General features: G+C 34.0%; 1 protein-coding gene across 4 annotated transcripts in view; it reads left to right on the forward strand.

Moving 5' to 3' along the window:
* The window catches only part of LRP1B (LDL receptor related protein 1B), a 1,890,044-nt gene that overhangs the window by 1,163,096 nt on the left and 703,398 nt on the right, over positions 1-23,550 (forward strand). For all 4 annotated transcript variants that reach the window (XM_058715412.1, XM_058715410.1, XM_058715409.1 and 1 more), the window contains exons 17-18: positions 3,811-3,936; positions 11,295-11,411. In XM_058715412.1, the coding sequence (XP_058571395.1) occupies positions 3,811-3,936; positions 11,295-11,411 (243 nt within the window). The remainder of the gene's footprint in view (positions 1-3,810; positions 3,937-11,294; positions 11,412-23,550) is intronic.

Below are 23,550 nucleotides of genomic sequence, written 5' to 3' on the forward strand. Positions count from 1 at the left end.
TATTACCATATTACCATATGGTAATATTACCATATTATAATTTTATATAATAATAATAATTTATTGTAATATATTTTATTACAATATATTGTAAATATATTTATTGTAAAATAATATATTGTAATAATAATTACAATATTACCATGATACCATATTACCATATGGACCAGAAGTCCATATTACCAGAAGTCCTTCCTTCCCTCCTTTATACTGTCAGTGCCACCACACCATTGTTAGAAAGTTGCTATAGGAGATCCTTCTGGATCTCTGAATTTGAAGATGTGGAAAATCAATTGAAACTCCCTCAAGTCAGAACTACTCACACAGAAGGTCGCGATCTACTCCATTTCCCCTTGGCAGCAGAGCCTTGAAGAAGATCTAAGGACACAGACATGGTTTTGGAACATGTCATTACCTAACTTCACTGGCTCAGTACATGGTAGGAGACACATGTGGGGCACTCCGATAGAAATTCAAGGTTTCATTTTCTTCCCTTTGGCTTCTATTTAGCTGCTTATCATTTCCCATAGTCGGAATAATTTTATGTTTCTGGTTAGAATAAGGAATTGTCCCACTTATATGGAAGTAAAACACTTTGAGAAACACATTAAAAAATGCTTTGACAATATATTTGATTAGAATCATACTGGAATGGCTTTGAGATATATAAGATCTTTTTACAGGGAGAGAGGTATGTGATTTATGTATGTATCTTTGGTCTTTTAATTTGACCCAGATAAATTATTTTAAAAAGAAAATTATTTTCCTTTCAATTGATGACATTTTCCAGGGTAAAATGGTTGAGCTAATTGAGTTAATTAACAGTCCATTTTCTTTTCTTTCTTTCTTTTTCTTCTGTTTTTTTTTTTTTTTTTTTTAAATCAAGACTAAAAATACCGTTTTAAAGATTCTTTGTTAATAATAGACAGAATTGGTCTGGGCGTCTATATAATGCAACTATCTGCATTTAGGGATAAAACCCAAATATGAGCTCTTAAAAAATATTGTGTGTACATAATATAGAAATTGTAATTAATACATGAATTGAACACTATTTTCCCTTAATTTTCAAACATGGACTCTGACTTCAACATTATGTGCTTCATATTTTCAACCTTATTAATATCTATATTATAAAGTGTGAAACCATAAATAACACATCAAATACTAAGTTGATACAATTATACAAAAACTTTAGAATGGAGGAGCATTTCATCTAAGGAGAAAGTGTTTTTTCTCTACTTTTTGACACAAATGGTGTAGTATTTATTGAGTAAATTGCTTGTCTCATTCCTTCTGACTCATAATGTTTATTCATGGCTTTAGTGAATGCTCCCTGCATATCAGCTTCCAGCATAGTCACAGAGCACCTGTACAGAACACGAGTATTTCATCACGATAGTCATGCAGTAGTCCTTAGGTCCATGCTTCCCTCTGTGTGATTGTTCTTTTCACCAACTCACAAAGAAACTAATTTCCTCTATGAGCATATGGGGCATTACATTTGTACTGTTAATTGTAGTGTTAAAATTCCTCGTCAGGATTTTTTTCTTGATTATTTTCATAACTTTCCATACCACCACCCAAGCCTATGCCGTGGGGTTTTCCTACAGTCCTTTATTTCACATATAATCCATATTCAACTCTAAATAATTAATTTTTATCTTTACCATCTCTCAATCCTCACTGGCTAAATTAGCCTCCTATCCTAGATTAACTCAGCACGTGCCCTGCTATTATTCCTACAACTATTGCTCCCTTAATTAAAGCCCACTTTCCATACTGTTTCCTGAGTTACCAGTATTTATAGAATGAAGTCTAATCTCATTATTTCAGTAAATCTATAACTAACAAAAAAATCCACTGACTCATATATAAAGCACTGCATGTCATGACTCATTTTATATTTTCAGCCTTACTTGCCTATCATCATACACTTACAATCTTTGTTCTTATCAATTTGGACTACAAGTAGATCTCTAAAAAAATGTCCTCCTGTTTCTCTCCTGTGTAACACTCTAATCTATGGAAATCACCATAGTTTCACATTACCTTTATAGGGAAGTCTCTTGTGAACATCAAAAAATCTTCTCTATATAGCCCAGTTGGAGTTAAACATCTCATGTGTATTTCTTTATCATGTTAGTTAACCAACAGTATCACAATCATATGCTTCCTTATCTTGGTGAATATCTTTATGAGGAGACACATTATGTGGTAACATCTTTGTAGTCTCAGAGTGTAACACAGCACCTCACACCTGGAGAAGAGATCACTAAACAAATGGGGCAATGGAGCACTAAACCTCTCAGGCCTCCTTCCAGCGAGATGGTATCTTTTCTAAACTTGCAGTGATTCAGACCAGCATTATAATCCTGAGATTCCATGGTTAATATTCCAACACTAATTCATTTCAGAAGATTATTTATATTTTAAATACTCATAAGGTTTGACTTTGAATTCTGTTATCATTCGATTTTCTATCATTTAGCTTCTCAATTCAAATTGCAGGACTGAGAGTTGTATTTATGCCTCCTTTTTGAACTCTGATTTACATCATTGATGAAAACTGCAAAGGTCCTTGATCAAGCTTCACTGAAATATTTTTGCAAAATCTTGGTACTTTAAAATGTTGACCATCTAACTTATTGAATGACTTTCATTCTCATGAGCAACTATTCTTGCTCAACTCCCTGAAGTGAGTAGAAAATGTTAACCGTGCTCAAATGCCAGGAAACATAAGGCTTTTCCCCCTATTTTTTTCACTATGCATAATAAAAACTTTCTAAAAAGTGATAAAACCACTCTCTCACCTAAGGTACTTTAAGATACAGTGTTTTATAGAAACTGGCTGGAAAGGCATACATTTGCTATGCAACAGCATGATAAAATGGCTATTTTTCAAATTCTAAGTAAAACTAATACCAAAATTTATTTTTATTGTACAGAAGTGCAACTACTGGGCACAAGGAAAATCACTTCAAAAAGAATGTGAAGTGGTGAAACAAATACTGAGGAGCATGCCAATTCAGTTAGGAATTTAGCCTCCAGGATGCAGGAAAATAATCACAGAAGGTTAACTTTAAGATGGCCTCCTGCTGTGTTTAGATATTGGAGGTTTAATCCTTCGCTGTGCACAGCTTCCCATATGAGGATTGGTCTTGTCCTCAGTATATCTTGCGGATGCATGTTTATTTTTTGCACTAGGGATAAAAACTCATGATGCTCATTTTCATTATTAAAATTATGCAGGATCTCATATTTCGCATCAACTCCAAGTCACAGATGATGCATTTTTTTTTCCCTTCCAGTCCTAAGAAACATTGGACAAAGCATAACAAAATTAGGCTTATTTAATATTGCAATAAGTACTGAGTGGACATGTGGCTTAAGAAAATGTATTTTTAATATATGATTGAATTATTTGATAAATATTTGTTTCATATTAAAATATGAGATAATTCAAATATGTTTGGCAAAAATTCTGAAATTGAGTCACTGTGATAAGGGATGGGAAACAAACTTAGTGAGATAGTTGATTTTAGTGAAGACATGAACAAATTAATATATTTCCTTTTATGTGAGATTTAATTTCTTGGTGTCTTCATAAAAGTATTATATTTTAACACAGCCTAGAATATTAATACTTTCCTCAAAATATGAAACAATGAATGAAAGAAGCTGTGGCATTTATTATACTATAATAATTACTATGACTTTTCTGTAACTATAACTTAAAATAATAATTTATCCAATTTTAAATTAATAACCTTGTTTCTTCTCTTCCTACACCTCTCCCTTCCTTCCCAGTCAATCATAGCTGTCCTGATGATCAGTTTAAATGCAAAAATAATCGCTGTATCCCCAAGAGATGGCTCTGTGATGGAGCTAATGACTGTGGAAGCAATGAAGATGAATCCAATCAAACCTGTGCAGGTAAAGGTTTCCTTGAATATATACATAGATCCCTTCCAAAGTTAGTCTCCATAAAAATGGAGGGCAGTGCTTTGAACTAAGCTGAACCTTCCTAGGGCTGATGATCTTATTATTGTTGTAGTAAATGAATTCAGAGTTGGATGCCACAAAAGCTAGAATACAAATTAACTTTTACTTAATTCTTGGGCATGACTCTGCTTTCCAAAGTAATTTGGCACTTTTTCTATCCATATTGGTTGAGTGTCAATATACTACTTGGACAAGACTTGTTCCTGCTAAATCTTAATTGGCATTGGATGTTGAGGTTCGTTAGCATGCTGTGATATAGGCCATCTCACAAGGATAACGTGTGTGTGTGTGTGTGTGTGTGTATTTTGTTTTGTTTTGTTTTACATTAAAAAATTATGTATTTATTTTATTTAGTCTGCTACAGAATACCTCTGTAAATAGTTTTCTTTTCCTGGGACATTATTTATGTAGGGATAATTTTTTTTTTCATGAAAGTCCCGAGATCATGAAGCCTATTTACATTGCCATATAATTTATCCCACTGTAATAAATCTGTGAATCCCTAATCAAATTCTCTTTGAATGAGAATATATAGCTTGTGGTACAGGTTACAACAGATTGCCAGAAAGGTCATGATTAGTCATATAAGTGTTGAAAAATAATATTGACTAGCAGCAGCCTAGAGCTACTTTTTAAACAATGAAAAGAACTGTATTTGATGACTCATGTTGATACAATTAGTAAATTTTTTTTCAACCATTACATACTGCAATGTCAAAATGTATCAACTCTTCCCCTCCTCTATTTTCCAAAATAAGTCTCACTAAATAAAAATTATTACAACCAATTACTTAAAACTGTAAAGGCAGCATGTGGAGAAAAAACCCGAAGCTCTTGAAGCCTGGTTTGTATTCTAGGTTGGGCCACTGGTTTTCTCTTGGGAAAGCTTGTACTTTTGTGCAGTGCTATTTCCCTGTATACTTCTCTCTGCTCTCCCAGAGTATGAATTAACTAGAAAATATTTCCTTAACAGATTTTCATCATTTTCTAAACAACAATGAAAGAGCAAAACAGTTGCCATTCCATAATCCTAACCTGCATCTTATATTCAGTTCTTTATCCACAGTTACGTATTAGTGAGGATCCTGGGCGATTCTCTTTTCCCTATTGTCTCTGCTTCAGTATTTTAGAGTGATCATTTTCAAGATATTTTGTGTGTCATGGAAGGCTGTTTTACAAAGGACTACCTAATCAAAAGGAACCCCTAGGGACCCTCTAGTCCTAGCCTCTCCCTTCGAGCCCATTCATTTCATAGCCAAGGCATGGGAGAAAGCACTTGCCTTAACTCACATCGTTGGTAAGAGTTTAGGGGAAACTCGATGTATGATTAATTCTCCAAGCCTATAATTTTGTTATCAAACTATATTATTCTATCAGTTAGAATTTTAGGTATGGTCAATTTGATTTTGCCCAGATTGTTCTTACAATTATGACTATGATTTATAATGAAGCATCTTTCTAAGCTGGAACAATTTTGTTATTTTTTAAGGTTAAGGTATAATTCCGAGACTATGTTTCATTACATCCTAAACATAGGTCTGTTTTCACTTCTAAAGAAAAAGCATTGCTGACTCAATTCATAATACCATGTCTTTTTCATTTCTACTAGACTTTTAGAACCTGCTTGTTTCTACATGAGTCTTAAAGGCACATTTGGGATTCACTAGCTACTTATAAATCAATCTTATTTAATCTTAATTAGTGAGATTTCTAGGAAACCCTATACCTGTAGTCCACTAGGAAATAGGGCACAATCTTTTTGCACCTCAAGTGCCACTTTTCGTGATGCCAGCTGAAGTCTGCCAGTCAGGACCAGGTCTTTACAGTATATTTATAGTGGATGTTATGGTCTCTGTATGCCTTAAGAAACTGAATAAGAAGAAAAACAAATATGCCTTTTAGCTTTGAAAATTAAGTATGTTGTTATGTTACAATGTATTTTCATTTTGTTTGACCAAAATAAATAAATATGTCATATAATCATACTGAAAGAAAAATATATGGCAAAAATTACATACATAATTTACATACCTGGAAAAATATCATAGATAAAGGATTTTCCAAAGGGTGGTATTATTTTCTAATTGAATCCATTGTCCTGTACCTTTTATCATTGTGAGTACTTTATATCTAAAATAAAATCCTATCCTATAAGAAGCTAATTTCTTATTTTGTTCCTTTGGTATTTCTCCATGAATCTGCTAATTCAATAAATATCTATCATGACATTGGATATAAAATAAGGAAAAATACACTATATCTTTCCTTAAAAAGCTGAATGAAGATGGGGAGAAAACATGTAAACAGGTCATTCTAATGCAAAATTCAAAATGAGCTACAAATAGAAGCACGAGAAAACTAATTTAGTCTTTGTCTATCTGACACCTTCCTGAGGGAGGTGATATCCAGGCTAAGCCTTAGAAAGAAAGAAAGAAAGAGAGAAAAAGGAAAAGGAAGACAAAGAGAAAGAGATGTGTGTAATAGTTCAAGTCATTTAAAGAGGAAAAATAATCTGATAAAATTAACCATTGACAAGATTGTGGAATAAAAGGAACCATCATACACTCTTGGTGGTTATATAAATTGTTTTTCTACACTGAAAAGCATTTGATCAAATCCATAAATGCAGACACATACATACCTTCAAGTCTATAATCCCATTTCTAGATTTATACTCTTAATACCTATGTACAAAGTGATTCAAGTAAGAATTGCATTGTTCTAATGCTGGTAATATTGAGAAATTAGAAACAATTCAAATGACCATTATCAGGAAAAACAAATATATGTATATCCACTATATATGAAACTATAAATATATATATATGTGTGTATATATATACACACATATATATATATTTATATATGGCTATATAACACCAAATATATGTATATTCACATATATAACACATATAGTTTTATATTCACATAATACAATGCCCTTCATACTTGAATGAACAAGAGCTTAAATATCAACAGAAATTAATTTCAAAATGAACGTTAACCAAAAGTTGACGGATTATAAGTGATTTAGTACCATTTATATAAAATATAAAAATATAAAACAAATCTATATGTATTTATTGCTTTATAAATGGAAATATGGAAATAATAATATGGATTATTAAATATGGAAATAAAAATGGAAATATGGAAATAAAAATAATAAATTAAGAATAGTAGTTACATATAAAAAGAGAGGGAGATATATGATTGGAAAAAATTACATAGGAGATTTTAAATATAACTATAATACATTTTTCTGAAAAAAACAAAAAATAGTCTGTAGTAAACATAGGAAAAAAAGATTTGATAGATCTATATGATTGTAGACAGGTGTTAATATTATTATGTCTTATACTTTCCTATGTGATAGAAATATTTCACTGCGAAAAAAAAAGGAACGATTGATTGGCATAGTTGCTGAGGGTGAGGTCAAGTCCATAGAGGATGGTAGGGGCTTGGAGGGTATGTCTGGAAGAGGAAACAGCCTATGTACAGCAGGCAGAAAAGAGCTGACAGGCAGGAGCTTGGTGCTTGTTCTTCCTCACAAAAAGAAGATATGTTTCTGTACTTATGAGACAGACCCAGAGGCCAAAGATGAGAAGGAGTTTCAAGTCTTTTTCCTCATAGCCGCTGATGATGATACTTAGATGAAAGCCTAGCCAATTTCAGATGAGATTTTTTCCCCACAGTATGGAATTGTAATTAGATTGCATAATATTTATTCTTCTCACATCTTTCACAAATTTTGAGTAAACTTAAACTAAATAGATACAATTGAATTAAGAAAACCTGATATATTAAAGATGAAACTTCTTTACAAGATAAATTGAAAAGTATGTTTTGATATGACATATGTTTTTTTTAAGTAGAATGCTTTGATTAAAATACAGCAAAGGTTAGGAATAATGTGTGAAGCTCTCTTGTCTTATTCCTCCTTATTGTTCCTGTGCATTGTGGGATTTCTCACTGCTACAGGACAGCAGGAGAAGTATAATTAGTGATGAGTAGAAAAAATTCACGTTGTGACAGTGGATTTCTCACTCACTGCTAGATAAACAATTCCACTGAAAAAGTGTAAATTTCCTCTTCATTACAGCAGCATTTGCTACAAAATTAGATTGCTCTGGGGCTGCTCTGCTAATCTCACCTCCAAACTAATTTAGAAATGATGGTGACAAGAACTGAAAAAGTAAAGGTTGTATCTTTATGATATAAATCCAGTGATTAGAAAGTGATGTTTTAGTCAATCTGATTATATCATAGAGACAGACAGTACTTATAGATTTATAGAATGAAGCATTTTTTTTTCTTATGTGAAATTACTTAAATTTGCTTGGTGGACTAAGCAGAGGATTTGTCCATGATTAGAATGGACAAAAAATTCATATATTCTCAGGGCATACTATTCCTCAATAATAAACCAGTAAATACTCTTTGGTGTAATAGGTCATAACCGTTCCTTAAGCTTCTGAGTTAGTGAGGTGACACATACATTCTCACACCACACACAATGTAAAACAGTTCCTTAGGAGTTCTCATTCTCCTCTATAATCATCTTAGCGATCCTCATGGAAGAACTCTGAGAAAACTTTGCTAAAATTAAGCCTGAACGACAAGGAGTACTGTGACATTAAAAAAAATCAGATAAAAGAATGTTGGAATATTGGGATATTTAATATATTCTTATTATGAGTCAATTAGAATTTAATGGAGATGAAATGAAACTATGTAATTCTATATCCTTCTTTAAAGCAAAAACACAAGAAAGACTGAGGAATGAAATAGGTTGGGAATGAGGGAAGACAGGAGAGTTGTAGGAAAGAATGAAAAGTAGAGAAAAGAGAAAGGAAAGAGAAAAAAGGAAAGAAGAAGGAAGAAGGGAAAGAGGGAAAGAATGAGGGAGAGCTGGAAGAAAAAGGGAGAAAGAATTGGAAAAAAACAGAACAAAACAAAACAAACCTTTCTTATTTAATTTCTCCTGAATCTCAAAAGGTAAAGAGTATTTACTGCAATCAGTGAAACAATACAGACATGTAAGAAACATGAATCTTCCTCATACCTCCATGCCCTCTCTTCCCACCAAGTGAACTAAATGCCAATGTCTTCATTCTTCTCTAGGCTAATCCATATATATATATATATATATATATATATATAGACTATGTACGTGTGTGTGTATTTCAAGTAGATATAGGTTTATTGAAATTACCTAGGAACTCTGTTGATTTAGTCTAAATGTTAGAATAATTTCACAGAAAATCTATAGTTAGCCAAATGAGACAACAAATATTTAATCCTGCTTGAAATGTCAACATTGAAACTTCAGCAGTATACATGTTTGTTGAGATACTTAAAATCTAATAATGTAAAATAAACACTCTACTTGTAAAAAGGGAAAACTCAAATATTATATGAAATGTCTTCGATTCAGAACCCTTATCCATATAAACAAAGCAGAATACATAGTGTAATAATTTTATGGAATTTCTAATTTATAGACACTGAGGATAGAAATGGTACATTGAATCTGATATGTCCAATCAAACCAGTAATTTTTCATTTGTTTTTCTCAAGTGATCCTTTCAGTGTTCACTAATAATATATATACATTTTAACATAGCAATTACACTTTGCTTAAAAGGAGACAACTAGCATATAACTTTTAAGAAATTATTTTATATGACCTCTAAAACCCTGATTTATGGAGACTCTTTTATTTTATTTTATTTTTTTATTTTTTTTTAATGTTTATTTCTGAGACAGAGACAGAGCATGAGTGAGGGAGGGGCAGAGAGAGAGGGAGACACAGAATCAGAAGCAGGCTCCAGGCTCTGAGCTGTCAGCACAGTGCCCGACACGGGGCTCGAACTCACAAACCACTAGATCACGACCTGAGCCGAAGTCGGTCTCTCAACCAACTGAGCCACCTAGGCGCCCCATGGAGACTCATTTTAATGTGTTTGGGTGACTTGCCTTTGAACCACTTTCAATTTTATACCACCTGTTAGTTCATTGGAGTTTTGATGAAACAGAAACACATCCTTCTGATTCTTAAGCCCCAAAACAGAAGGAAATCTATGAACTAGGTAAAGTTCTCTTATCATAGCTATAGAAATTCTGACCCTAATTGTTCCTCATCTGTCCAATCCTCATCTAACCCATATATTAATAAAAGGTGGGAAAATCCCCCTCCTACAATTTCCCACTCTTTTCTCTGATCCAATAAAAAGAAGGGGTGGTAGGAAACCGATACTCATGAAAACAAATTTGTATCTCAGACAGACAAAAGAAAAGAGAATTAAACACTTAAAAATATCTAACTATGTAAGTATGTTACTAAAGCCTGGGAGAAGAGTTAGGGTAGCCATCTAGGATTTCATGCTTTCAAAAGTTGACCTGACTGTAATAGAAAATGGTAACCAAATTCCTTGTAGAAAAATAACCCCTTCACTGAACAATCAAAATGGCTGCTTTTGGCTAAGGTAGAAAGTTTCCATGTGTATGTTCATTGAAACCTTTGAGAGAGGCCAAAGCAAAGTTTACTAATATACTTTGATTAAAAGGTTATAGATTTTATTATATAAGTGATGAATCACTAAATTCAACTACTGAAACCAATATTACACTATATGTTAACTAACTAGAATTTAAATAAAAACTGGAAGGAAAACAAAGTTACACATTTTTATATAACTATGCTGAAAAGTGAATTTTATATGTCCATCATAAGGCTAAATGTATATTTTAGAAAATATTTTCTGCATTCTCGTTTCATATATTGGATCATTTTGAGATGTAGAAATAAATGCATTGAAATGTTAGAGGAAAAACAATTCTGACCCCATGATTAGAAACTAGATACCCTAATATTATCTCCAAATCCTTCCTACTACATGACAGCAAGTTTTCTTGGTTTATTGACATAGACTCTGCAAAATTCTTTTTTGCTAATTAAAAGTTGGATGAAATTTAATTCAACTGTATATTCATAAGCATGTGCCAGGCAAAAATTGTGATATAATGAATTCATAGCTTCATTTGTGGACATGTGTGAGGATTACTGAATATCTTGTCATTTAGCAGTACCTGATATTGAAGGGCAAAGCATGTGAACTTTAGAGAAGATGAGCAAGTTGGCAGTATCAAAAAATTAAAATTTACTTTAAAAATATTTTATCTAATAAAGTAATAGAATATCTTATGTGTGAAAGAGTTATTGCATCATTTATTTTACCTGGATGTTATTCAAAAGGCCTTATTTGTACCTTAATGGATTATCTTAGCCAGAACATGCCAGGTGGACCAATTTTCTTGTGGAAATGGGCGCTGCATTCCCAGAGCCTGGCTGTGTGACAGGGAAGACGACTGTGGTGACCAGACAGATGAAATGGCATCTTGTGGTAAGTTGTCTGTGAAACATGCTGTTAGCAGAGGCTATGTCAAAGAGAAAATTCTGTCATTTTGTCTCTCTTAAGAGGCTCTTTATTTCTTTATAAATACTGGTCAACAAGGCAAAAGATCTGTTAACATTTTATTACTGCCTTTTAGGCCTGAGTGTGTACTTTAGTGATACCTTTGGAATATATCCATTCCATGAGTCAGTAACCATATTCTCAGCCAAAATAAATGGATCCCAACATTGAGGATTATATTATGAAGTAGTTATAAACCTAATATGATATTCTCAAATGTTCATTATTATCAATCTTATGTCCGTAATGATTATTTTTTTTCAAATAGAGTAGCTTATTGGGTAGCATTTGGACTAAATTATGAGTTTCTCATTGACATGCTTATGATATATTCTTGGAGCAATAAAGAATACAGGCTGAGATTATATAGTTGGCAATCCATTTGTTTCATTTGCATTGAGTCATATAATTCTCTTACCAGTTTAAGGTATTTTTGTTAATAGCAAAATTTCTAGTCACTTTCAACTGATCCTTCTTTGGGAAAAAAATTTTATTGTTACATAAAATTGCAAATTTAGTTGTTCTCATTTGTACCCATGTATCAATAGATTTTATTATCATTTATCAAAGTGATGTATAGTGAAACATAGTAAGGAAATTAACCAGGTTTTCTAAGAACTTGTGGAATCTTTTAGGCATGGCTATGAATTTTTTTAAATTACTAATGGGGAAACATATATTAGATATGCATAGCACATTTATTAGAATATAATGCAATTGAGCATGTATTTTTTTTTAATAATTTAACTACATGTCATAATAGTTTTAACAGTTGGGAAATAAGAAGACTTTGTTTTAATCCCTCAATTTAAAAGGCTCTATTTGGGGGTTCCATTATCTAAAATTTTATCTTTAAAAAATTTCTAATACTAGACAATTAAGTCCCTATAGACATTAAGAGTTGTAACCTTTGAATAAAGTATAGATGAGTAAGTTGTACTAATTGACACTGTAAAGAAGACAATAGCAGTTTTGAAGAAAAAAGTAATAGACAGTCACACAATTACAGTCACTTTTTTATTTCACATGTAGAATTCTCAAAGCCTGGCCAGTTAAGGGATTCAAAGAAATGTATCCCTTTCCTTTCTAATGTCCAGACTATTCATGTGGCTGGGTCTGCATCTAGGAAGTTCCATCATTTAGGAAAACTTGATTGTTTTTCTGTTCTCAGCATCTCCTTCCAGAATATGCCAAAAGGGTAATGAATAACCTGCAAACAGTAAAGACAGAGAAGTCTAATTCAGATAAGAAAGTCCATGAAAACATAATAGAATAGGAAAATACATAATGAGCTCATTAGAGAACTTCAATTAGGTCTTTGATCTGACTTGTACTTTTCGTGATGTTAGGGGAAAAAAAGGCTGCAGGAAGTTCAGACACATATATCCTATTGAATATTTGCAATACATCTTTGAGAAACATACTATTATCCAGATTTTACAGATAAAGGAGTAAAAAATTAGGGACATTTAACAACTTGCTTGAGATCACAAGGCTAATAAATAGAAGGACAAGGCTATGAATCCAGCTATACTTGAAACTAAAACTCAGGCATTTCAGGTCGACTTTGGGAGTCATGGATTGGGTTCAAATTGGGAGTAGAACATGACATGATACATATCCATATTCATGAGTATCTAATTAAATGTGCGTATACCTATAATGAGTTTTGTTCATTGTTGGGTTGGTAATTTTTTTAAGATCTCCTGGCGTGGGGGAGCCATGATCTAATGTTTACCTATTTTCTGTGGGGTAAATACTCCTGTCATGGCCAATATCAAGTTGCTCATGTGACTTTTTGCGTGTGGATTTGGGAAAAGATGTGCATACCAATGTATGGTATTTCCATAATACAGATATAATAGACGTAACTAACTTCAAGAGCAAAATAAAATTCATATAGTTTATTTTAAATAATGGATGTGTCCTTAATAATTAATTCTTAGAATCCTTGAAAATTTAAAAATTGGTTATTGCAAGCTGGTATAAGATGCTTCCAGTATACCACTGGATAGGAACAACTGTGAAGTGTAGTTGTCAGTTTGCTTCTGAAATATAGCCAAACTTTATAGAGTATCAGTAAGCCACATGGGGTAGTCTCAGTACTGTTTCCCCTTTATAAGGTAAGAAACATATCCTCTCCAAACTTGTTCCTCTCTGTAGTAACATACATTTATCTTTCAGATTGTCATTATACATCAAAATTTATGTCAGTAAAAGAAGTTGATAGTGAATCTCTAGTAGGCACAATTTTACTTTCAAAGTTTTAAGAGAGGGATGCCTAGATGGCTCAGTCACCCAGAGCATCCAACTTTGGCTCAATTCATGATCTCATGGTTCATGGGTTCAAGCCCTGTGTTGGGCTCTGTGCTGACAGCTCAGAGCCTGGAGTCTGCTTCTGATCCTCTCTCTCCCTCTCTCTCTGCCCCTCCCCTGTGCTCTCTCTGTCTGTCTCTCTCTCAAAAAAACAAACACTGAAAAATTAAAAAAAAATAAAGTTGTAAGAGAGAACGACATGGATTACTCTCATAAAAGAAATTATCTCTGCATTGAGGCACCTGGGTGGCTCATTTGGTTAAGCATCAGACTTCAGCTTAGGTCATGATCTCACCGTTTGTGGCTTCAAGGCCTGGATTGGGCTCTTGTGCTGATATCTCAGAGCCTGGAGCCTGCTTTGGATTCTGTGTCTCTGTCTCTCTCTCTCTCTGCCCCTCCCCCATTCACACTCTATTTCTCTCTCTGTAAAATATAAATAAATGGTAAAAAATTAAAAAAAAATATCTCTGCATTAAATGCAAAATGACAAAAATATTATAAATTTTTTAATTTACTGCATCATAAAAAGTCATTCTCCTTGGCAGTAATCTAGAAATGAATGTAAGTTCAACTAATTCCCAGTTTTTTTAGGCATCATTATAATATTTGGGCTGATCATATTTTACTTTTCCCATTGGAATCAGCCAAGTTCCCATAGGTTTAATCCTACTAGAAGACTCACCATCATTTATTTTGTTTTTATATTTTAGCTCCATGAACAACTTCTGTTTAATTTCATAACTACTATTTTTCACTGAAAATAGTACCAAAATTTGGATTTTAAAACATGAGAATCCAATGGTTAGAAATGCTTCTGGTCGGGGGCACCCGGGTGGCTCAGTCGGTTAAGCATCCAACTCTTGGTTTCAGACTGAAGTCATGATCTCACAGTTCATGAGATTGAGCCCCACATCAGACTTCTCGCTGACAGCATGGAGACTGCTTGGCATTTTTCCTCTCCCTGTCTCTCTCTTCCCCTCCCCCTGCTTGCACCTGCTTGCTCTCTCTCTCTCTCAAAATAAATAGACTTAAAAATAAAAAAGGAACGCTTCTGGTTGTATTTAGGAGTTGAGGCTTTTGCAAATGAGGGTCAAAATTTAGTGGAATTCATTAGCACCTGTTTAAAACCTAATTCATTTTACTTGCATTTGCTTTTACAAGGTAACTGCACATTTTAGGTTGAAACTATATGTAGGCAAACACATAATTAGAAAGGGCCTTGAAGATTCTCACTTCATCTTTAAAGAGCCTTTTAACTTTTTTTTGGTAGTCCTCATGTTGGGCAAAAAAGAGACTCTGGAAATTGATTCTGCAAATAAGAACAGATAGGTTAAAATAGTGAAGCCTGAGTTAGAAGTGGACTGTGTGTCAAGGAACTAAATGGTCACTTGTTTCAAAGCTATTAGCGTGGATTCTCAACTTTAGCTGTCAGTAAAAGAATCACCTGCCCATGCCTCACCCCAGACTAATTAAATAAGAGTCTCTGGGGATCAGATGCAAGGTCAGTATTGTTAATGCTTTCCAGTGGTATGAAATGTGCCCCTAAGTCTGAGAACTGTCAACTTAAGGCCAAGGTTCTCAAACTTGATCATGCACCAGAATCCCCTGGAGAACTTATTAAAGAAGCATAAAGAAAAACATAACACAAACCAGAATGCTGGGCCTGATTCTCAGAGTCTATGACCCAATAAGTCTTAGTTTGTCCATGATTTGTATTTATATTTATACTTCTAACAGTTGTTGATCCTACGTGGTCAAGGGACCACACTTTGAGAAGCAACATTCAGGTTTGATTATATCTTACATGTACTTAGTGATGTGATTATGTTTATATATGCAAAATGAATTTAAGATGGAAGCAATTAACCTAACAAATTTTCTTCCCATTTCCATGTTACAGCATTGAATATAAGAGTGTTTCATGATTAAATGTAAGAACATTTCAGACAAACTTTTACTTTGCCCCTTGGAAAATTTATCATCAAAAGCAGTACATTTGTTTATTTTAAACTGTAGTTTAACTATTTTGGGAGTGTTCTGTCTTCCCAGTATTTCAATATAGCTTTTATTTGTTATTACTTTTTTTTAAATTTTTTTTAACGTTTATTTATTTTTGAGACAGAGAGAGACAGAGCATGAACGGGGGAGGGTCAGAGAGAGAAGGAGACGCAGAATCTGAAAAAGGCTTCAGGCTCTAAGCTGTCAACACAGAGCCTGACGCGGGGCTCGAACTCACGGACCGTGAGATCATGACCTGAGCCGAAATCGGCCGCTTAACCGACTGGGCCACCCAGGCGCCCCTGTTATTACTTTTTAATAAATACACGTTAATGTGAGTTGTTAGCTTCTGATTTGTTCAAACTGTTTAATTAAAAAAATACCTAAAATTTATTAACAGATTGAAAGGTAGTTCAATGGAGTCTAATAAAAATCCATGAAAATTTGCAAAGTTAACATGACTCCCTTTTATGAGTGTTAATATTTTAAATCTATGAAAATAGTAAAATTCTGTCTCATGTAATGTATAATCTTACTTGTAAAGCTACTTGTTATTTTACTCCACATAATTAAGGAGCAAACAATCAGAAACAAAACTGGCAAGTATCAGACACAAAGAGAAGAGACAGAGCTGTCAAAAAGAAATAATTTTCCAGTTAAATCAGTGTATGCTTTATATCAAAGATTTGTTCAACTAGTTATTAGAAAACCAAATTTCATGGTTAACTATAATATTTTTTTAAGTTTAGTAAGAAAAAAAATGCATATTTGTGTAACCTAATAAATGAAGACTGTTAACCCAATGGGGCACTGGCAAAATATGAGTATTGGCAAGCACTGCTTTCATTGCTCCCTCATTCCTTAATAACATCTTGGCAGACACAATGATTCTGGTAACTCGTTATTTCTAGAACTTGATTAAATCCACTTTGAAACTTCATTATTATATCTTAGTCAAAGCTTTCTTCTACCCCACTGCTGGCTAGACGTGAAGCTCTAGGAACATTGATGAGAGAGGACCATGTTCTGTCTTTTTACCCTACATGACCCCCTCTTCTAGCCTTGGCTCTTCAGTCAGATGGGAGAGATGGATAAATAGGTAGCATCTTTTAAGTGGGTGTAGTGGTAACCTTCTCTGCTTCTCCGAAGATCACAGCCCTCTGACACATGTGCAATACAGCTCTTTGAGAAAATGTGAAATCTTCAGATAGGCATGAGGTCTCATTTCTCTTCATAGTTCCCTCAGCTCTATCTTCTGTTTCCTTTTCTTCTCCCCCTACTTCTAGATTTCTTTTATCCCCATCCCCCATTGTTCCTACCACAGATTTCATATCTCATAGTCCTAAGAGTCTCTTTTGCTTGGTGGACACCTTCTTGGTTGCATTACTGTTATGACCCCCCCCCCCCAAAATAAAAGTTTTGGGGCACCTGGATGGCTCAGTGGGTTAAGTGTCTGACTCTTGATTTCAGCTCATGTCATGATCTCATGGTTGTGAGATAAAGCCCCATATCGCACTCTGCACTGTATATGGAGACTGCTTAAGATTTTCTCTCCCTTTCTCTTTCTTCCCTTCTGCCCCTCTCCCCAACTTGAACTCTCTCTCTCTCTCTCGCTAAAATAAATAAATAAATAAATAAATAAATAAATAAATAAATAAATAAATAAATAAAATGGAAAAAAAAAAAAGTTTTGCTCTCTCTTGTGAGTACACTTTTCCCCCTGCTCTCCCAACTGTGATCAGGCTAGTCTCCTAATGACCCATCAGTTCTTTCTTCTCTAGATTCAGGGTAAAATGGTTAGTCTACCTCCTGAGCAGCATTAATTTATTTCTCATGTACCCACAAAATTTCTTGAATTGTTGTCATGGAGTATCCCTTCCCTTGAGTCTATTGGTCTTTGCATAAAATTGTCTTGTGGGCTACTCTTCTTTTGGAAGGAACAGCTTCAACTATTGGGATTTATGTGTAGCATGCAAGAGTACTTAGATTCTCCTTGTTCTTAGTATTGGATCTAAGTGGGCCAGTGTCATGTCAAATGGAAAAATCGCACTATTACATGTTAATTATTATTCATTTTCTTGTTCCTTCTCGCTCTCCTTTCCTTCCTTCCTTCCTATTTGCTGTTAAAGCTGGCAGGCACTTGTTGACCAATGCAGACAAATTCTGTACAATGTGCACAATGCATGTTTTCTCAATGGGTGGACATTTATAAAGAATGAGAAAACCATTCATTTTATCCCCTCACATTATAAATAAGGAAATCAAAACACTAAAAGTTGTGTGTCCAAAATTGCAGAATGAGTTAGTCTGACAAGCACTGGACTCAGGTCCATTCTCTTTGTTTCAGAGATTCACAGGTTTTGGTGGTTGCCTGAACATGTTATCTAATTCAATCCCTCATCCCATGTAAGAATTCTAAAACTGGTCTCAGAGATGCTTACCCAGTCCTTGTTTGGATATTTTCAGGAACAAAGAACTGGCCTTTTCGCAGGGTAGCTAATTCTACTGTTAGTCAGTAATTGTCAGAATATTCCTCATTGTTGCAACCAACATCTGCCTTCCTAAAGATTCTAATCAATGATACTTGTTCTGTTTTCTGAGGCTACACAATCTAAATCTGTAACCTTGTCACAGGATCACTCTTTAGATAACCAAAGGCACATTCCTGCCTACCTAACCCTTCTCTTTTACAAGCAAAAAACACCACTTCTTTCAGATTTCCTTACATGAATATTTGTATGTTATTTCCCTCCCAATTGCCCTATTATGAATATACTTGGATTTTTAATGACGTTGGTAAAATTAATGTTCTAAAATGGGGAGTTGATGTCCAATGGGTATAGAGTTTCAGTTCTACAGATGAATAAGTTCTAGAGATCTGTTGCATAATGATATGAACACAGTTAATGTTACTGAATTACGCACTTAAATATGGTTAGAATGGTAAATTTTATTTTATTTTATTTTAATTTATTTTTCCAAAATTAAAAACAAATTTGTGGCCTAGATAGAATTAAACAGAACATAGCATCCCATATGTGGTATTTTTGAACAGATTGAAATGGATTTATTACCTTCAGTAATTTCTAGGCTTCTGTTAACGCAATTATAAATGGGAGCCTTATCACATAACTCCTATGTCAAGTGCCCAGCTAATTAAAATAACTAAGCTTCTCTTATGACTTGATCACTCCTTTTGCTCCTTTTGGGTGCTTCTAATGTTTAATTTTCAAAATTATTTACCTTTTTTTTTGATAATCTCCTCATTGTTCCTTATTTGCCTATTTTTGAATATGTACATGGGTCTGATCTTTTCCACTCCATGCTATTACTCTTAGATTTCCATCCTCCTATAACTCTTAACCCTACTGCTGTCTTACAATTTTGAACATATGATATTAATGAAGTCTCCCAGTTTTATGGAATTCAGAGACTTGATAAGCATAATTTTTAAGGCTGTAATCAAATCATAGTAACAAAGTTGTTAAACTTTTGGCAAGTAATTGAAAACATCCTTCAGGGGAAACTGATTTAATAATTAAAACTGTACAGAGACAATTTTGAACCCATTAAATTTACCACCATCTTGCATGCGTGATACTTTCATTTGTCATCAGAAGACTTATCAAACATTGCCAAAAATATGAGAACGCTTTGTTTATGACATTTTCATGATATATCCTTATCTAAAAATTGTATCAGCAAATAAATGAATCTCATTTGGCATAAATTTTTATTTCGTTCTTGAGCAAAGAGTCTCTTTAAAAATGCCGACAAAATAATGTTTTAGCAAGTTAATACTAGAATTATTGTCAGATATATATATATATATATATATATATATATATATATATATATTTTACCTTTCTATTGTTTGCAAATTTTCACTCATTTTTGAAGTTGGAACAATATTATTTACCATTTTCCAGTTTCCATACATCTTTCCCATCTTCCATTTATTTCAAAAGCACTGTCAATATTCTGAGATCAAAAATGTATGTTTTATAACTTCTTTGATAACTTGTTTCAATGTGGAGATAAATTCATTTTTGGTAAGTAGGTGTTAAAATTTTCTCTCTTTGATTTGATTTAGAGCTTTAACTTCCTATCAAACCTGTTTGTTCTTCACTCTCCAATCTGGCAATAATTACTTCCATTCAAATGACAGAAACCAAAGAAATTAAGTTATTCGATTTATGCTTTGTATCCCAGATGGTCGTGTTCTGCTTTCTCATGTTCTATACATTTATATTTAAACATTTTTATTTTGTTTAGAAGTGGCATGCAAGCTTCTGCTAGGTTCTCTCTTATGTCATTCTTATGGGTATGTGACATGCTTTCTCATCGTCTTTGGTTACGGTTCCCTGTTTTATACACATTTGATTAATAAGGCTCTGTATGCAGGCAAGTGGGGAGTTAGGAAGACCCTGGTGAGAATATTGAAAGCCACAGGCAGAAATTATTAAAAACGGCTTTTAGTTCCTTGACCTAACTCAGCATTTCCCCAGCTTCTTGCTTAAGGGTATGAATCACACAGGGTGCTTGGTACTAATAAATATCCTCAGGCCACTACCACCCTCCCCCAAAAGTTCATTCAGTAGGTCTCACATAGAGTCCAGGAATATGTATTTTGGGAAAAGCACCTCCTGTGATTCTTATCCTAGAGCAATTCCAAAAAATTTAATAAGCTATGTGATGTCAACATTCCCTACAAATTAGAATTTGTTAAGGCTACTACAAATCACCACAAACATGATGGCTTCACATAACAGAAATCCATTCTCATAGTTTTAGAGTCCAGAAGTCCAAAATCATCATGCTCCACAAAGAGAATCCTCTGCCTCTTCCAGCTTCTGTTGGCTGCTCCACCTTGGCTCCAATCTCTTGTCTGCATGTTCACATGGCCTTTCTCTGTGTCGCTATCATATCTTATAAGGACGCAAGTCCTTGGATATTTAGGGACCTCCCATAATCCAGAATGAAAGAATCTTGAGATCCTTAATTACATAGGCAAAGACCCTATTTCTAAATAAGACATTCACAGGTACCAGGCTTTAGAATGGGACATCTCTTTTTGATACATACATTTCAACCCTTAACACCTGAGGAAATGTAGTATGTCCTATACATCCAACTGAAGTATAATAAAGGCTCAAGTATAAGTACTTTTAAAAGCTGTACATATAATTCTAATATACATCCAGGTTTGTGAAACACTCTCACAATTCTAATTATTTACTTTTGCCTCCTGGCTAACTTCTTATCCAAACTCTCTGTTACAAACCAGGAATCCTCAGATGTTCTTTCTTTTCCATAGTATCTGGAGCTTTGCACTACCAAAAGCCACTGGGCAATAATAATTCTAAGTGCCTCTTGGTGCTGACAAAAATGCAGTCCCTTAATTTTCTGTCAAGAATAAACATGAATTCTTCTGACATTTCAGCAGCACTGATTTTATACACACACACACACACACACAATCAGAATCAAATGAAAAAGAATATGTAAAATCTCGGTAGTGGTTAGTATCTAGTAGTTATTCAATAAGAGATGAGCTATAGCCTTTTCTTCTTTTTTGTCCTTCCAAATAATTTTCTTTCTCAAATGGAACACACACACACACACACACACACACACACACACACACACATTTATTTTTCAAACTAGAGTTGGAATTGGACCAATTGACATTATTAGAGAAAATAACATTTCCAAACTCTTATTTTTTTAATATTAAGTTTAATATTTTGAAAGATGTCAGATTGAAGTATCCTACTGATCCAGGAAACAAATCCCTTCTACCATGTTTATTTGGCATTTTGAAAGCAGAAAGCTGTGTGCATGTCAGTGTTTGAGCCATTTGTTGCTGCTCCTTGCTGCCCTTTTCTATAATTTGAGCAGAACTGAGGTGACTGAAGTTGGGGCTTTACCCCAGGGTACATTGCCAAAAACAATCAGGATGTAACCTCTGTGAGTTAAAGTACATAAGCAATTTCATAAAAATTTCTCTTATTAATAACATGCTAATTTTTTAATGATAAAAATGAAACAGAAAAACAAATCTTAGGCAACCTGACTACTATTTTGTGGCACTGAAGAATCTATTCCTTGTGCCTACACAGTGCTAAAATTACTAATCCTAGAGTATGAATAAGAATTAGAAAAATATGACAGAATACCATATAAGGACAGTTTTAAAAATTCTTGTATTTTTGGGGAGCCTTTGTGGCTCCTTTGGTTAAATGTCCAACTTTGGCTCAGGTCACAATCTCACGGTTCTGTGGTTTCGAGCCCAAATCAGGCTCTGTGCTGGCAGCTTGGAGCCTGGAGCCTGCTTCAGATTCTGTTTTTCCCTCTCTCTATGTCTGCCATTCCCCCACTCATTCATATTCATTCTCTCTCTCTCTCTCTCTCTCTCTCTCTCTCTCTCTCCCAAAAATGAATGAATGTTAAAAACAAAGAATTTCATTAAAATTTTCTGTATTTTTATTTATTTTTAATTTTTTTAAACATTTTATTTATTTTTGAGACAGGGAGAGACAGAGCATGAACAGGGGAGGGTCAGAGAGAGGGAGACACAGAATCTGAAACAGGCTCCAGGCTCTGAGCTGCCAGCACAGAGCCCAAAGTGGGGCACAAACTCCCAGACTGCGAGATCATGACCTGAGCTAAGTTGGCCGCTTAACCGACTGAGCCACCCAGGCGCCCCAAAAATTTCTGTATTTTTAAAATATAGATATTTCAAAATTTGTTTTTTTTCTTCTGGAAGATATGGTCGTATACGCACACACACACCAAAATTTCCTGAAATATAGTCTTAAAATAAGTAGAAACCAAAATAAATTTGAGTAACTTTTTATATATTCTGAGTTTTTATAGACATTATAAATCAGTTAATTGTTTATTTCATGTAGTATATTTGTTGGGAAGAGTCTTTTTTTTAAGTTTATTTATTTTGAGAGAGAGAGAGTGTGTGTAAGTAGAGAAGGAACACAGAAAGAGAGGGAGAGAGAGAATCCCAAGCAGGCTCTCTACCACCAGTGTAGAGACCAGTGAGGGGTTCCAGTCACGAATCACGAGATCATGACCTGAGTTGAAGTCAAATGCTTAACCAACTGAGCCACCAAGGTCCCCCTCATCTGGTACATTTCATTGGGAATTTCCAATTTACAAAAGCTATTATTTCTTTATCATTTCTTGAGACAAAAAAAAAATCTAAGTTCATTGTTTAATTTTTAACTTTTGGACTCAATTGAGTTTAGATTTATTTTAGTACTAATTATTTTAATTGCCAAGGATCCCTATCACTGTTAGATATAAATATGTCCTTTGGAATTTTTCTGCTGTCCTACAATGTGTAAAAACAGAAAATGTAAATTTTTCCTAATGTTTATTTTGAGAGAGAGAGAGAGAGAGCGAGCGAGAACGTGAGCATGTGCACAAGCAGGGGGGTGGGCACACAGTGAGGGAGACACAGAATCAGAAGTCAGACTCCAAGCTCTGAGCTGTCAGCACAGAGCCTGACAAGGGGCTTGAACTCATAAACCATGAGATCATGATTTGAGCTAAACTTAGCCCCTTAACCGACTGAGCCACCCAAGTTCCCTGAAAATGTAATTTTGTATAAAGAGACTATGTTTTTAGTCTCATGCACTATTTTCTTCCCATCAATGTTTACGTATGTTCAACTTTCACCTTTCTTTAAAAAGATTAGCACCAACATAACTAGTTAACTGTTTTTGATCCTATATGT

Source organism: Neofelis nebulosa, chromosome 2, assembly GCF_028018385.1.
Source record: "Neofelis nebulosa isolate mNeoNeb1 chromosome 2, mNeoNeb1.pri, whole genome shotgun sequence".
Classification (NCBI taxonomy): domain Eukaryota; kingdom Metazoa; phylum Chordata; class Mammalia; order Carnivora; family Felidae; genus Neofelis; species Neofelis nebulosa.